This window comes from Electrona antarctica (assembly GCF_951216825.1).
Source record: "Electrona antarctica genome assembly, chromosome: 19".
Lineage (NCBI taxonomy): Eukaryota > Metazoa > Chordata > Actinopteri > Myctophiformes > Myctophidae > Electrona > Electrona antarctica.
Genome location: NC_136800.1, coordinates 7,540,500 through 7,556,826, shown reverse-complemented (window position 1 = coordinate 7,556,826; position 16,327 = coordinate 7,540,500). Strand labels below are relative to the sequence as shown.

The 16,327-nt window shown below is 47.4% G+C and overlaps 1 protein-coding gene across 1 annotated transcript; it reads left to right on the top strand.

The window, feature by feature from the left end:
* Window positions 1-5,512: 5,512 nt before the first annotated feature.
* LOC306943808 (tRNA dimethylallyltransferase-like) lies at window positions 5,513-6,817 on the top strand (the record flags this gene model as incomplete). Its single annotated transcript, XM_079530333.1, has 1 exon — window positions 5,513-6,817. The coding sequence occupies one exon, from the start codon at window positions 5,513-5,515 to the stop codon at window positions 6,815-6,817; it is 1,305 nt and encodes a 434-aa protein (XP_079386459.1).
* Between the last annotated feature and the right edge of the window lie 9,510 nt (window positions 6,818-16,327).

Below are 16,327 nucleotides of genomic sequence, written 5' to 3'. Positions count from 1 at the left end.
TGTCCTCGATAGAGAGAGCAACCTTGTTGTCATCCTCTGTACGTTGGAAGATATTACTTCCTAAGGAGTCATCTTCACTACATGGAGCAGGAACATGAGTGAGCCGTGGGCTTTGCAAGTCATGGGGACTGTGAGACCTCTGATTGTTCACAGTGAACTTCTCTTTCACAGTGAGATGGTTTGTGCAGGGCGCGAAGTAAGAGTGACGTCCGTTCTCGAGAATGTGAGTACGGAACACACTTGCATCCTTGGGTTTGTGAGCTGCGCCTAGACAGGCTTCTCCAACGATGACCCAGCCAAGATCCAAGCGTTGGGCATATGGCGCGTTATTAGGTCCATTGCGTTGGTCTCTCACCTTGTGGACCTGTAGGACGTCACGTCCAAGCAGGAGTAAGATCTGAGCCTCTGGGTCAAGTGGTGGAATGTGCTTTGCAATGGACTGGAGGTGAGTGTGATGCTTTGCTATGTCTGGAGTAGGAATCTCCGACCTGTCTTCAGGGATGTAGTTGCACTCTATGAGAGTCGGGAGATTGATGCTGAGACTTCCATCCAAAGGTTGTGCGACAAAGCTTGTGGCTCTCCTTCCAGACATCTCAGTGATACCGGCACACGTCCGGAGTGTGTAGAGAGCATCTGTGCCCTTGAGGTCAAAGAGGTCAAAGAACTCCGATCTGACGAGAGACCGGTTGCTCTGGTCGTCGAGAATAGCGTAGAGTCTCACCGACCTTTCTGGTTGTCCATTGGGATGCACTGTAATGAGGCATATTTTAGAGCAAGAGCGTGGGGTGTTGTTTTCTCCACAGACTTCTGTACACTTGGAGTTAACAGTAGGAGAAGGCTCAGCCTTCTCCCCGCCATTCTCTGACTCAGGGGTCTGGCCGTTCCATGGAGCTGGTCCAGGGTGAAGAGCTGTTATATGCTTGTCACTGCCGCACTCTTTGCATTGGACAGCGAATTTGCAGTCTTTGGCGACGTGTTTGCTTGTAGAACAACATCTAAAACATATGCCAGCTTCTTTGAGAAACGCCTTGCGTTCTTCGATGGCCATGGATCTGAAGCCTCTACAGTATTTGAGGGGGTGAGGCCTTTTATGGATCGGGCATTGCTTATTGACATCCGGTCTAGCACTGGGAGTCTCTGAAGTGTCGGATCCAGACGTAGAAGAGACCTCAGTCTTGTGCGAGGTGACTAGGTTTCTGGTGCTACTCATCTTCGCTGTGTTGTCTGGTTTCACAGATGTAGCAGCTGAAGAAAAGAGAGTGAAACTTGGGTCGTTACGGATGTAGGCCTCTCTGGAAACGAAGTCTGCAAAGAAGGTGAAAGGTGGAAATTGTGCATGATAGTGTAGCTTGTAATCACTTCCTTTTGAGATCCATTTTTCCTGAAGGTAGAATGGCAACTTCTCCACAATGGGATTCAAGCCTTTAGCGGTGTCCAGGTACGTCAGCCCTGGTAGGTTGCCAATGTACCCAGCTGAAGCTATCTCCTGTAGCAGGTCACCAAGCTCTCTAAGCTTCTGGGGATCCTTATTAGTGATCTTTGGAAAACTCTCCACTCTGTCTAAGAAGGCCTTCTCGACCATCTCTGGTGACCCGTAACACTCCTGAAGACGAGACCATGCCTTTCTCAGGCCTAGAACTGGGTCGTTGACGTGGACGGCTCGAATCCTCTTGACGTGTGCTGACGACTGTGGGCCTAACCACTTAGTTAGCAGATCGAGCTCTTCGCTGCTGGTGAGTCCTGTTCCTTGAAGGGAGTTCAAGAAGCTTGACTTCCACGCCCTGTAACCTTCAGGACAGTCGTCAAACTTGGTGAGGCTGGAGCTCAGCAGTTCACGTCGAGCAAGGAATTTAGCGATGTCAGCAAACCCTGTATGGTCGCCAGAGTGAGTATGAGTAGCTTGTTCATTGTGAGTGGAATAGAGTGGCGTCGCTTGCTGGCTAGGTGAGCTTTGTGGTCGAGTGCTGTTGAAGCGACTGTGGGCAAAGTCTGCAGTAGCACTGTTGGTTGCAGCAGAGCTGTGTTGCCGAGTGGCACTGTTGAATGCAGCGGAGCTGTGTTGTTGAGAGGCACTGTTGAATGCAGCGGAGCTGTGTTGTTGAGAGGCACTGTTGGTTGCAGCAGAGCTGTGTTGTTGAGGGGCACTGTTGAATGCAGCGGAGCTGTGTTGTTGAGAGGCACTGTTGAATGCAGCGGAGCTGTGTTGTTGAGAGGCACTGTTGAATGCAGCGGAGCTGTGTTGTTGAGGGGCACTGTTGAATGCAGCGGAGCTGTGTTGTTGAGAGGCACTGTCGAATGCAGCGGAGCTGTGTTGTTGAGGGGCACTGTTGAATGCAACAGAGCTGTGTTGTTGAGGGGCACTGTCGACCACAGCATTTTGTTGCTGAGGCTCAAGATGCACATGATCACGTTTATTCTCTGAAAATACTTTATGTTCAGCGGATGCTTTAGAATGACATTCAACGTACTCACTGGTGCGTTCTTGTGCGGATTGGGAAGGAAGTGAAGAGATGTCTGATGATCTGGAGCCTCTGGAGCGTCTGGAGGATCTCTCCAATTCCTCAAGAGCTTCAGCCTCCGCTTCTGCTGCTGCAATGTCTTCGTTTAGGTTCAGGCTATTAAGATCAGCATCTATCCGAGCCTTTTCCAATAAGAGTTTGTTTGCTTGCTCAACATAAGCTGTGCGGGCACGTGCGGCCAACACTTTAGCCCTTGCTTTAGCTGCTGCCACGGTGGCTGAAGATTTGCTTGAGCGTGAGCTTGACTTGCTGGCTACTGACCTTGTAACAAGTGTCTCGTTTGCTCCAGGAGCTGTGTGCTGGTCCTCTGTGCGTGGAGTAGCATCCATCTTGTAGCTTGGGTTGAGCTGGCAGGACTAATGAAGAGTAGTTCTCTTGATAGCGAGGATGACTGGCGTGTAGACCCCGCTGAGATGCTGTTTTTTCACTATTCTGGAACCTGAGTACGTGTATGTGTACGCATCACCAGATAGCACAAACACTCGTCTTCTTCATAAATGTCCGTTTAATAAAGAATAAAAGTGTGAAACTGTAAATACAGAAAAAAGAAGCATGTCAAAATCTTATCTGACAAACATGAAATGCAATGTACTAAGACAGCAATGCAAATACACAGATTCATTTATCTGACATCAATAAGCTGCAAATGTTTTTACTCTAACAAAGCATGATGAAATAAACTTGCATGAATTGTCTCTTTACAAAGTTAAACATACACAAAACACCAACAAGTACTCACAAACAAAGCTTCTGTGAGGTCCAAACACAGTCAGTGTGAGTGTAGATGTGTGTAGAGGGTGTGAATGCAGAGCAGTCCTTTTTCCCCTCTAAACTGACAAGGTATGGTTTACTAACCCTTGATTAGTACTAAAGGTGCAGCTAATGCACTCTTGATTGACCTGAGGTAACCTCTAATAATCAAAGACACAGAAAATAAGGTTACATTCCCTTGTCAGCCTGTAGAAGGCGCTAAAACATGGCAAATAAAGGCATGTAACATAACAGACAGACTAACAAAGCCAGTTGTAGGAGTGGTTTACACCACTCAAAAATTATTGTGATTATCTCAAATAATTGTGATTAGGTGATTATTATTACATTGTTGTGATAAGCCTACCTCCACCTGCACCTCCTCGTCCATTGGTCCCATTCTGCCCCTGAACCTCCTCGACGTCCACCACTCGGCATTCTGACGCGAGCGTTACCTCTTCCACCTCGTCTGGCTTCTTCTCGCCGCTGTTGACGTCGTGTTCCTCCTACGCGAGACTTGTGTCCCGCTCGCCCTCCTCCACCCGACGGCGCCTGACCCTTCTGGCGCCTGTCTCCACCGGCGGAGGTGGGCCTCCTCAAGCTGGCCTCCTTCCGTCGCCTGTCTCCACTGGAGGTGGGCCTCCTCAAGCTGCCCTCCTTCCGTCGCCTGTCTCTACCGGACGTGGGCCTCCTCAAGCTGGCCTCCTTCCGTCGCCTGTCTCCACTGGAGGTGGGCCTCCTCAAGCTGGCCTCCTTCCGTCGCCTGTCTCTACTGGAGGTGGCCCTCCTCAAGCTGGCCTCCTTCCGTCGCCTGTCTCTACCGGACGTGGGCCTCCTCAAGCTGACCTCCCTCTGGCTTCTCTCTCCACCAGAGGTGGCCCTCCTCGAACTGACCTCCCTCTGGCTTCTCTCTCCACTGGAGGTGGCCCTCCTCGAGCTGACCTCCTTCTGGCTCCTCTCTCCACTGGAGGTGGCCCTCCTCAAGCTGACCTCCTTCTGGCGTCTCTCTCCACCGGAGGTGGCTCTCAAGCTGGCCTCCTGGTTCAGAGAGCTTATCGTTTCCAGAATAGACATGGTGTTGCGGGCAAAGGAGGTGGCTGGTGACGATGGCGAGCAGGCCTGCTCATCAGGAATGACGCTGTCCGGTTCCATCTCTGCTGGAGGAGCGAGCGGAAGAGGGGGCTCATCACTGCAGTTGCCAGGGGACAGGAACTCCCTAACCACCCGCTCCACTTGTGGCCTGAAAGTGTGATTGATTTTGGGGTCCACCACCTGGGCTACTATCCTGTCCACCCCCTGCTCCAGCATTCCAGACTGTAGCACCAGTTGTCTGATGTTATTCCTCAGCCGGTTCTTGTTCAGACGAGGACTCCACGTGTGGTTTGACAGGTGGTTGGACACAAAGTGGTCCACGCGTTGTTTCAGATTCACGTACGCAGGCTTCTCATCCACCTCTGCGAGACATTCCCTCCTGAACTGATCAAAGAGTCCCTGTGTTTTCAGATGGTCCGCAATCCTAGACACAAGCTGTGGGTCCCCGGACGGTAATCCTACCATTTTCAAGTAGTTAACGATAAGAATGTATGATTATTGTTGATACGTAATTTGTAAATATATCCCACATTTACTGGGTCTTCAATTATTATTCCAGAGTCATTTTATGCCCATATAGGGAGATCCCTGGTGCCATTAATATGGTGTCATATTGACGTCAGTCTATGATATAAAGATATAACCAGTAAGACACCCTGAGGGCGACGTTGTGTGCACGCATCCGCGTGGGTGACTGCAGACAGCTGGGCGAGCACTGGCGCTTTGGCATCGGGGGGTCAGATCAACATATGGAATGAATTCTGTACTGGCCATATATGGAGCGTGTCTTGAGTGTACAGGGTTTGATGAGGTCAGATTAATATAAGGAATGTCAGAACAGGTCTGCTCCATATATGGAGATCTAAGGGTGGCAGCGGGGGCAGTGTCTTGAGTGTACAGGGTTTGATGAGGTCTGGCCATATATGGAGTGTGTCTTGAGTGTACAGGGTTTGATGAGGTCAGATCATCATATGGAATGTCAGAACACTTCAGCTCCATATATGGAGATGGATGCGTGATGTCAAGAGACGTGACCATATATGGAGGTGTGATGTCACAAGGTGCATCACAAATGCAGGTTTTCATTCATAGTAAATGTGACCTATGGTCGCAATAAAACACTGTCAGCTGGGTAACCGGAGGACCGCATCATGGCACTGTCCGCTCGCAGGGTGCAATGTGCTATGCAGAGAAACATACCTCCTTTAGTTGTGATTTTAGGAGCCACTGGCACTGGAAAGTCTAAACTAGCCATCGAAATTGGTAAACGACTTCAAGGCGAAATAATCAGCGCCGACTCCATGCAGGTGTATCGAGGCTTGGACATCATCACCAACAAGGTGACGTCCAAGGAGCTGGCCCAGTGCAGACACCACATGGTCAGCTTTGTGGACCCTCTGGTGAGCAGCTACACGGTGATTCACTTCAGGAACAGAGCGCTGGCTGTAATCGATGACATGCACAGCAGAGACAAGCTGCCAATCATCGTCGGAGGAACTAATTATTATATCGAGTCCCTACTGTGGAAGGTATTGGTGGACACGGAGCTGGGGAATGACGAGTCAAAGAACGGACGGGGAAGCGGATCTCCTGACAGGAAGGTGGAGCTTGAAAAGCTGGGTGGAGCCGAGCTGCACCAGAGACTGACGCAGGTGGATCCTGCTATGGCTGCCATGTTGCATCCCAATGATGCGCGCAAGATCGCCAGGAGCCTGCAGGTGCACGAGGAAACGGGCATGCCGCACAGCTATTGGCTGGAGCAGCAGAAGGCAGAAGACGGAGGCGGAGGGCTGGGGGGCCCACTGAGGTACCCAGACCCCTGCATCTTCTGGCTGCATGCCAGCATGGATGCTCTGGACAAGAGGTTGGACGCCCGTGTGGACGACATGCTGTCTGCAGGGCTGATAGAGGAGCTCGGAGACTTTCACCTGCGCTTCAACAGGCAGAAAGTCCAGGATCACGGTCAGGACTATCGGCATGGGATCTTCCAGTCCATAGGTTTTAAGGAGTTCCACGAGTACCTGACCGCTCCAGAGAGCATCACCCGGCAGGAGAAGGACCTGCTCAAGCACAGAGGTATTGAAGCGCTGAAGGTCGCTACGAGACGCTATGCCCGAAAACAGAACAAATGGGTCCGCAACCGTTTTCTTGAACGTCCGGGAGACGACGTTCCCGCGGTGTACGGTCTGAACGTGACGGACGTGTCCCGGTGGGAGGAGACGGCGCTGTCCCCCGCGCTGCAGATACTGGACGCTCTGAGAAAGGGGCAGCCGCCGGCTGTCGAGCCAATCAGAGCAGAGGGGAGGGCACAGCAGAGCAACAAGCGAAGCCGCCACAGCTGTGAGCTCTGTGACAAGGTCATCATCGGTGACACAGAGTGGACAGCCCACCTAAGGTCCAAGAAGCACCACTACCATGCGAAGAAGAAAAGGATGTCTGATGCAACCTTGATCTGACCATTCCCAGGGTACCACCCACATTACCGTACCACACACTCAGCCACTTCCACCAATCTAGCCCCAGACTCCTGTGAGGCCTCCAGGGAGACCTCGCAAAACATGGTTCCCACAAAGAGGGAACCACCATGTGGCACTTTGAGACATTGTAGATGTGTAGTCTGATCGGACCCTACAAACCCTCCTCCGCCCTCGGATCAGCCAACACAGGGAAGAACATTCATTAAAAACGCTGTGACAACGCTCCACGCGTCCCAAACTCTTCTCCCTTGTGGCTCCAAAACTATGGAATGCACGTCCCATTACAATCAGAACTGCACGCAGACTCACTCCCAATCTTCTGTCGTAGTCAGCAAACCCACCACTTCGGACTTCATCTTAGCCCGTAGCACTTGCCCTAGCCTCGACGACCTTACAGGCGTATGCAAAGGCTCAATTGATGTCATTTAGATAGTATTTTTGTAGACATAGCATTATAATGTATACGCAGTTTCATTGTATAGATATTCCACTGTTCGACAGATGTTAGGTTCTTAGCTTACTTATGATTCTTGATGACTATATTTTATTTACTGTATTTGATGTATTGCCATGTGGTGTTCTTGCTTACTGTAAATCACTCTGGATTAAGAGCGTCTGGTAAATTGTAAATGGTAAAATCACACCCCTGTGAAGTATCATCATACATCATCATGAATCACATTCCGTGCTCAGCCAATCAAATCATCACAAATGTGGTTCCAGCCAATCACAATTGGCGTCCTCACTTTTCTGCCCTCTTATCCTCAATATGTACTCAGCCAATCAAATCATCGCTAAAATTCACACAAACAGACAAAGCTGGGCATAGGAGGGCAATAATATCATGGTGCACAATCCACTCTGATAATGGATTGCGCTCATCCTTCCCAACGGGCCTAGTCTATTATAACATTTATATTAAATGTTCTTGTGTTTCTCGCTGCACGTGTTGTGGTTTGCCTCTTTTTAGCTTTCGCCGTACCTGTGCAGCCGCTTGTGTCATATACAGTATGACATCATAGCACCGACATCATACACTGGCCTCAATCCAAGTTCTGGGATAACAGGTACTGCTGCATACTACTGCACATGTGCACCGTGTTCCATAGAGACCCCACTGAGGATGTGTTAGTATAGTGCAGTGGTGGGCAACTGGCGGCCCGGGGGCCACATGCGGCCCCCACCTTCACTTAATGTGGCCCTCAGGTTAATGTCAGAATACTGATATGTTGGTTTCAGCTGTTACAATTCCACAACATGCAAACATGACCCTATACTTACTAAATTTGTAGCTCATTGCTCAACACAAGTATAATTAAAGGCATTTGAAATGACATAAAAAAATAGGAAAAAATAATTCAAGATTTAAATTCGAATATAGCAAAAATATATATATTACGACAGTAATATATGGCCCTAGGCTAGGGAGTGAGTGTGGAAATATAGTAGCCCACTCCATCTTCAAAGTTGCCCACCCCTGGTATAGTGCTTTAGTTTTAGTACTATCCTCTGTTCATTAAATTACTGTACAAAGTCATAATTCAACCTGTGCCCTTGTATTGTTCCCCGCGGTCGTCACTTCAGACTCGTGCCATGTGGACGAAGACACAGAACTTCGAAATGGCAAAAAAGGTTGTTTTAGTAGGAGTTTTGTCCCTTCAAGCCATTGCTTCACTAAACAAACTGCCTCGCTGATATGATGTTTTACTGGCGATTTCATGTATTGTCTTGGTGTTACAGTATGTTGTTGCTGTATGTGCTATGTTGTTTAGTGCTATATATATTTCTTTTTTTGAGTGGTGTAAACCACTCAAAAAACTCCTCCTACAACTGGCTTTGTTGTGCAGAAAAAATGAGCATGGTTGCTATGTTCACCCTGTTCATCCGGGTGTGATTTCATTACGTCAGACATGATTTCATTACGTCAGACAGGCTATCTAAGACCTTACACCACTCAGTTCACACGGTGTGATTTTTTTTATTAAGCTTAAGCAGATACATGCTATGAGAAAAATACATTCAAAGAGCCTATCAATGATCTGCAGCTACTCAGTCAGGCGTACAGTATGTCTAAACTGAATGCTGGATGAATGACAGTCATGGTTATGTGTTTTTCTGTTGGAACAGACTATGAAGACCCCGACGGGACAATAGAGACAATTTTTACTATTAACCGTCTGCCTGCCGCCATTCATTAATCCCTCGATTGCGTATTGCCAAGGTTTTATCGCGCGTAACACTTACTTTGAAGATCCAAATATCCGTAATCGCATTGTTCCTGTGAAAAGCTGCTGTGTGTGGTATCATGACCGGTTGTTGTTGTCTCGCTCGGCGGTGGAAAAAGCTGACCGCGAGTATCACAGCGCCTGCTACAGGCCGTTGAAAACGCTTGTCTGGGACAAAGCGTCCTCTGCAATGTCGCTTCTGTGAGATAAAGCCGTCTGAAACCAGAGCCGGCAATGTAAGTGGATGCGCGCGCATTTTCAAAATGGCCGCGCCCATTGTGTCAGAAGCATAACAAAGCTAACTGACGGTAGATTTCGATACGATCGTATTAAAACATGCATTAATTAATACATCGCTGTTAAAACGGCTTTTCCGTTTGTGGCAGGCCACAAGATTCTACGTTTTAAAATTCCTATGTTCCCGGCAGGCCTCGTGTTAATATTATTCATTTGTAACCCCAAGACCCCAAACGCACAATGCATGATTTATTACGGGACCCGACGCGTTGTGAGCACGTAGATAGATTGAAGAGGGTTTCATTTGTCACTCACTCATACAGCGAGGCTACAAGCCGCAACATGTTGGTGTGGCATGTTGTTGTGTGATGCTAACCACAATACAATATAAACAACAACAAGATGATACTAATGATAATACTGGATGTAATGACAAAGGAAAAACATCAGTACAGGCTCGTAGCACTGTTAAGCTGCTTAAGCCTTGGCTATGGTGAAGGACCAGCAGACCTGTTGTGGCTGATAAGTTACTATTCTTAACTGCAAGACTTTCAACACGTCAGCTTTGTCTCTCTGGCTTGTATCAGCGCTGGAGTCCCTCGACAACGGCCACAATCCTCACATGTCATACGTGTGATATCAATGCGTGCTTTTAGATTAACATCGGTGCACACGCAGCAGCGCTGCATCAGAATGCTAATCAGCCTGTAGCCGGATATTATTCACCTGGGGGGGGGCTGGGTCTCAGTGAGGGCTCGCCACATTAACCCTGGTGTCCATATGTTGGGCAAATGTTCGAAAAAGTTTTCAAACTTGACCCATTCAAACTATTTGTCATAAGTTTAAGTTCATAGGGCTGTGGTTAAATCTTTTCTTCATATTTCTTTACAGTGTTGGTTGTTCAACACATGTTTTTCATCATAAAGTGATGATAGGCCTTTTGGAAAGTCTTTCAAACGTTCTGCACGCACGCACGCACGCACGCACGCACGCACGCACGCACACACGCACATACACACACACACATACACACGCACGCACACACACACACACACACACCCACACACACACACGCACGATTTGAAAAATAACGGCTATCTCACAAAACACTCAGCAGCACTGTGACCTTCGGGCCATTAGGGCAGCCTCTTGGAACCATCTCTGTACCCCCCCACCCCACGCTCTCTTCCCAGCAGAAGAGTTCTGTTTATTTTTAACTCTAGCAGATGTATTTTCTCTTCTCCCCTCTTTGCCAGACATGTTCTCTGATGGGGGGAGCAAAGCAAACATTCCCTGGCTTAATACACCTCTAAACGCACAGCCAGGCTTCTCCGAGAAAAACTGGCATTGTGATATTCCCAACATACTTTTACAAAACAGAACGGGGGAGTCTGTGTTTTGAAGCAAGAAGACTTTCTGTCTCATGGCACAATCCTAAAACTGTGCTCTTCAGAAGCTCAGCAAAAAAGCTGTTACTGTTGCCAATGCCTCTAGTTTAATATGCCTAGTATTATTTATTCATATCCGGCATGAGGAAGTTCAAAATGGTGGTCAGTCGAGTTGATAATGGATACAGGAGGTGACCTGCTTAAAGAAAGCCACAGGCATAGTGGGAGAGGCGCCAATACTGGCAAACTGCACTCCATTACCTGTGAAGTGTGAATGTGCCAAGGTGGTCCAAATTAAAATCTAATTAAGCAGCACCTAGATAGAGAAAAAAAGGCTTGTTTCATTTCTTCAATTTGCACAACTATTCCATTCCATTAGACATGTAATTTCTGCTTGTCAGATACTGGATGAAATTGGCCTCCCTAAGACGAGCTTTTTTCACTTAAAGTGATTAGTCGTGGAGAACAGACACACACACACACACACACACACACACACACACACACACACACACACACACGTGTGTGTGTGTGCAGGCGAGGTGGTTGTGGTGTGAGGGGCGCACAATGTATAGTTAGTTTGATGACAATTTCAATATAATGTGTTTTTGACTTCACTATGTTGGACAGGACATGATGAGATCTTCTATCAAAGGAAATGGCTTCAGTCAATTCTCTTTAACAAAGAAACGTCAGTAGCTGTCGGTCTGACTGATTGAACAAAGTCCAAGATTTTGAGTAGGCATTGTCACTTTCCTTTTTGTGCCCATATCAAGTTTTTCCCAACCTTTTTTCCTTGGAGACCCCTCTTCTTACATCTGACAAAACTGAGTGCACATGAGCGTCCAATCGTGCATGCATATTTTTCAGACACGTTAACCCACTTACGCCCTATACTCATACGACGAATAGTGAAAATACACGTTCTACAAGTTCACAATGTTGTGTGCCTTTTTGTGAGCTATTTTTGAAACTTTGAGAACAAAATAACCATAATGTTACATGTTGGAGTTGGCTATGATTTAAGATGTGGGGCTACCTCCAAGCGGACAAGGCCTCATGCCTCGCCCCTGTGATCATTGCACCCCCCCCCCCCCCCTGTGCTCCCCAAGGGGGGCCCAGACCCCCAGGTTGGGACGACGCCGCATTAGACACCCATATAACATGTGTTGTCACCCTTGGGTGGTGCCGCCCGCAGGTGCCCCCGTAGAGGCAGATAGATAAAAAGGTGGCAGAGCACAGAGATAGAAACGGGGGAAAATCGAATACTGTGTTGCATGTTTATTTTACCCAGCTCCCGCCGCGACAGTCTGACTGTCGCCTGCTCTCTTATTGAACCCCAGCCGACCGGCGCACCCTGAGGATGAGCTCGCTCCAGCACACGATGGTCATTACAGACATTCAGATGCCGGCCTGGCAGGGAGGCCGTGCCGGGTTGAGGGGATGGCAGCTGTTGGGTTTGCTTTTTCTCATCTCTATTCAAACCCACCGTGCCCCCCCCCGCTGTGACTGGCATGATTGCGGGCCTGCTCTGTAGGTTTCTTTGATCAGGTCCCCTGACTCGTAATGTGGAGGAAGAAAGAACCTCAGAGATCAACCAGCAAAGTCTAACTGGCCTGCGACGAGGCGCAGAGGCGCTTGAACGCCACATCTTGTGTCATTCCTCTGAAATGGGGAAAAATAATAAAATAAACGCACGTTGCCGTTTCAAATCAAACTTATTAGCAGAAAGTATTTTGCAGTATTTTGAACCTTTTACATTTGTGTTGTTGTTAATTGAGTGAACGAATACCATCTAAAGTGTCCTCCTTTGAGATGTGGGGTATTTGATGCATGTCACTTGTGAGGTATAGATAAAAGCTACAGTAGACGCCTCGATCTGCCCTTGTATGTGTCTGAACCTTTCAGTTTGAAAGCTTCAGACATGAGAACAGTGACTGCATCTTTGTGCGATGAATACCAAAGGCTCCAGAAGCAAAATGAGACCGTTATTGAAAGCACCATTCCACAAACATTCCTGGAGGTAAAAGGATGATGACCTTCAGGATAGCGTTCCTTCCTAGTAATAGTCCAAGACTGTTTCTCATTTTCCACTTAAAGGTGTTATTTGCTGTTTGTAAAGGTCAAATACGCACAGTTCTCCAATTAGTGAGCTACTGTAGTCTGTAGGCGCTGAAGACATTTACCAGCAGTGCAGGTAAAAAATGGCATGCATTTCCATTAGCCAAACATTTCCCTTTGCTGACGACAATGCCTTTGTCCTCATTTGTAAATATGAAAAACATTTAGCTTCTTATTGTGCAACAATAAAATACTGTAATCGTATACTATAACAACGCTATTAGTGCTCTACTTCATAGCTGTAATACTAATAGTGAACAAGGACAGTAAATGGGTGATGACTCAAGATTAGAATAAACACTCTACCAAGGTTAAGGATGGTTGTGTTTCGCATGGACTGTGTTCCATTGTAACTTGTGGTCATTGGCCAAGTTTATTTTGGTGCTATTCTTTTAGACCAAGTGTTTGACTGTACTCTGTTGCCGTTTGCATTTCTGTCTAATAATGAAGTATTCAGTCAAGTTACTGTGGAAGTGGGGAACCGTCTGGCTGAAAGCGACAAGTTGTGTGACTCCCGACATGGATTCACATACCACTTGAACCCCAGCGTCTATATTCCAGGGGGAACATCAGCTAAGAATAGCAGATCTACAGTACAAGTACTATTTTGGGGGCGAAGAGTTTTGGTCTGGGATGGAAAAAACCATGTCAAGGTACAGTTTGTAATTCGAGAGCAGTTATACGACTACAGTGGCTGAAGTGGAAGTGTAGAGAGAGCGATGGTCAGCCACGGTAAGTGATGTGCTCAGATAACACATCCTGTCAGCCTGGTGCAGCCCTGCCAGGTTGATTAGACTATACGTTCATCAAGAGGAGTACGCAGCCCCGCACCCCAGAGGCTCCGCTTGACACACCGCCGACTCCTCCGCAGAACAGGTCAGCGGTGTGCGCCGCTACCTTTTTAACCACATCACCTTTCACTACAGGTTTGTGTCACAGGACGCAGACACAGACGGACAGACGTGGTGAGATTTAAAGTGGAACTTTTATCCCGACAGTGTTGCGAGTGCATGGCTGCATGCCAGGTGGGATGTCTTTTAAGCCACTTCACCGCTTGAGCCCAAGCGGCCCTATTTTGGGCATAATAGGCTAACGTTGATGAAAATGAAAGTAGCAGATTGTGATAGATTGGAAACAGATTTGATGTAGAGGGGAAATGGAGGGGGCCAAGAATGGAGCCACGGGGGCCCGGTCAATTAGAGTTTAAGTGGTTATGCCCTATTTTAGATGGTGTAACCAAAATAGCAATGCAAAGCGGTGTGGGCTCGTAGCGTCACTATTTACAAAGAAAATGGAAATATTAAAAAAATAGAAAAATAACTGTTTTGCCTATAATGACACATGATTTGTTGTGTTGCGTTTTGCCTATAATGACACATTCCCAAAATAAGATGGCAGGTTGGCAGTGGTTTGACCCCACTGTGCTGCAGATTAATCTCCACTCAGCCTCCCGAGTGGAGGAGAGTGTTCCATCCACAGTGCCACACCTGCAGGAAAAAGATATCCTGAAATCCTTTTTCCGTCCCTTCACCCCCCCACCACGCTGATGTGAAAGAGTACATCCCTCCCCGTAGAACCCCGCATGGAAGCTGAACCTGCGCCTGGGAAGTCTGACCCAGATACTGCAACCCAGTGCCACACAGCAGCCGGCAATATCACTTAAGCTCAACCGGTTTCTTGGTTATAGACCGTACAGTGTACATGGCTTCTCTCTTTCTTTCTCTCTCTCTCTCTCTCTCTCTCTCTCTCCCTCTCCCTTTCTCTCTCTTGCACATACCCTCTATCCATCTGTGCAGCTCTCACTCCCTCTGTTGAAAAAGTGCACAGCCGCACAAAAAGCCCTCAAGGGGAACAACAAGAGACAAAACTTAGTGGAAGGAGTTGGTGTGGGTACATCTGACGGAAATGCAGAAGCATGCGCTGTACAGTGAAGCATGAGAGATGTTGCTCTGGTCGTTTCCACAAAACTGTTTTCATACGGTATATAATTAAAGTAAGGGCGATGTTAAGGGAGACCTTTGGGATGGTAACAGCATTGCTAATTTACATTTACAGCATTACCCTGAAGAGTTTTCCTCCCCTTCGTTAAAAAATGTATAGAAGTTCTATTTGCGCCTCCCCATGTAGGCGTTGACATACTGTATGTGTACAGTATGTAGCCCACATTTCCACATTGTCAACAAGGGACAATTTTTATTTTGTTGTTTTTTAGAACTAATTTGAAACCGCTCCTTCATGGATGCGAACGCCTTGGAGAGGCTCCCCTCTCATCCGATCTTTCCGTCGTTGGGGCCTACATGTACACGCACAAAGAAGTAGAAAGAAGAGACTATATGAACCCAACACCGGCAAATCCAACCGGGCCACTCAGAATGAGAAATGCTTTGGGTGAGAACAGGCTCATTTATCAGCATTAAGTCAAATAAAGAAGAGATAGAGAAGTGGGGGAGAGGGATAGTGGGAGGGTGGTGGGGGAGATAGCGTGTGCTCGGCACGCATCACTAGGACAGTGGAGCCTAAAAGAGACATCAGTAGATAATGACTTCATCCCCTTCATCTTAACTAAGTGTGCAACGGCTCGTGCCGCCCCCTTGAGCTACCAATGGGATTTTCTAATGGTTCAAATGTAGACAAAGGAGAAAATTACAGTGGCACTTAAGCGCAATCATGGCTTCACTCTTGAACCACACGGTATGTTGGGACCCTGGAAACATAGGTTACCGGCAGTATGAATCATACTGTATACAGTAATAGTTTTTTTTGTTTCTGTAAGTTATCCCTCTGCTGCTGTTCACACAGTGAATATGTATCTCTCTGCCTCTCCATCTCTCTCACACACACAGCACATTCACAAGCATATTCAGTACAGAATATACAAACACATTTACATCTCTCACACACACAGGGATGCTCACTCACACAGAAACCGTTGGTCCATAGCAGTGAGGTGGCCGTCATTGATAGGGTATGTGACAGATTTGTCAGTGGGCGTGGGGGTTGATATAGTGTGTGAGTGGTCAGGATTTAGTACACACACTCAAGCTCGCCGGGCCGGGCAATGCTGGTGCTGCAAAGCTGTCCATATAAAATTAAAGACAGCATTGGATTATCACACTTCTCCACCTTCAGCTGGTCTTTTTTTGTCGTTGTAATTGCCATAGTAGGAAGTATAGGCTGCTGTCAATGAGAAATCTGATTTGCAAATGTCACAGAAATAATATGCCGTTTTTATTTTGTTATGGTTAGGCACTGTTTTCTAGTGGTTAAAGGTGTAGTGAAACGGTGGGCATTATATTTTGAAGTTTCAGCCTCAAACGCTCAGTTTCTGAACCAATCAGAGCGTCACATCCCTCCAGGGCGTCCAGGCTATGGGACGTCCAGTCCGTGACTTCCTCTCACGTGCAGTGTCGTTTGTAAACAAAGTGACAGAGAGACGTGGAGCAAAGCCAGGGGATTATTTATAACCAATACACAACCTATATACACATTTTAGCGTGATGATTATATGTTGTTTTTTT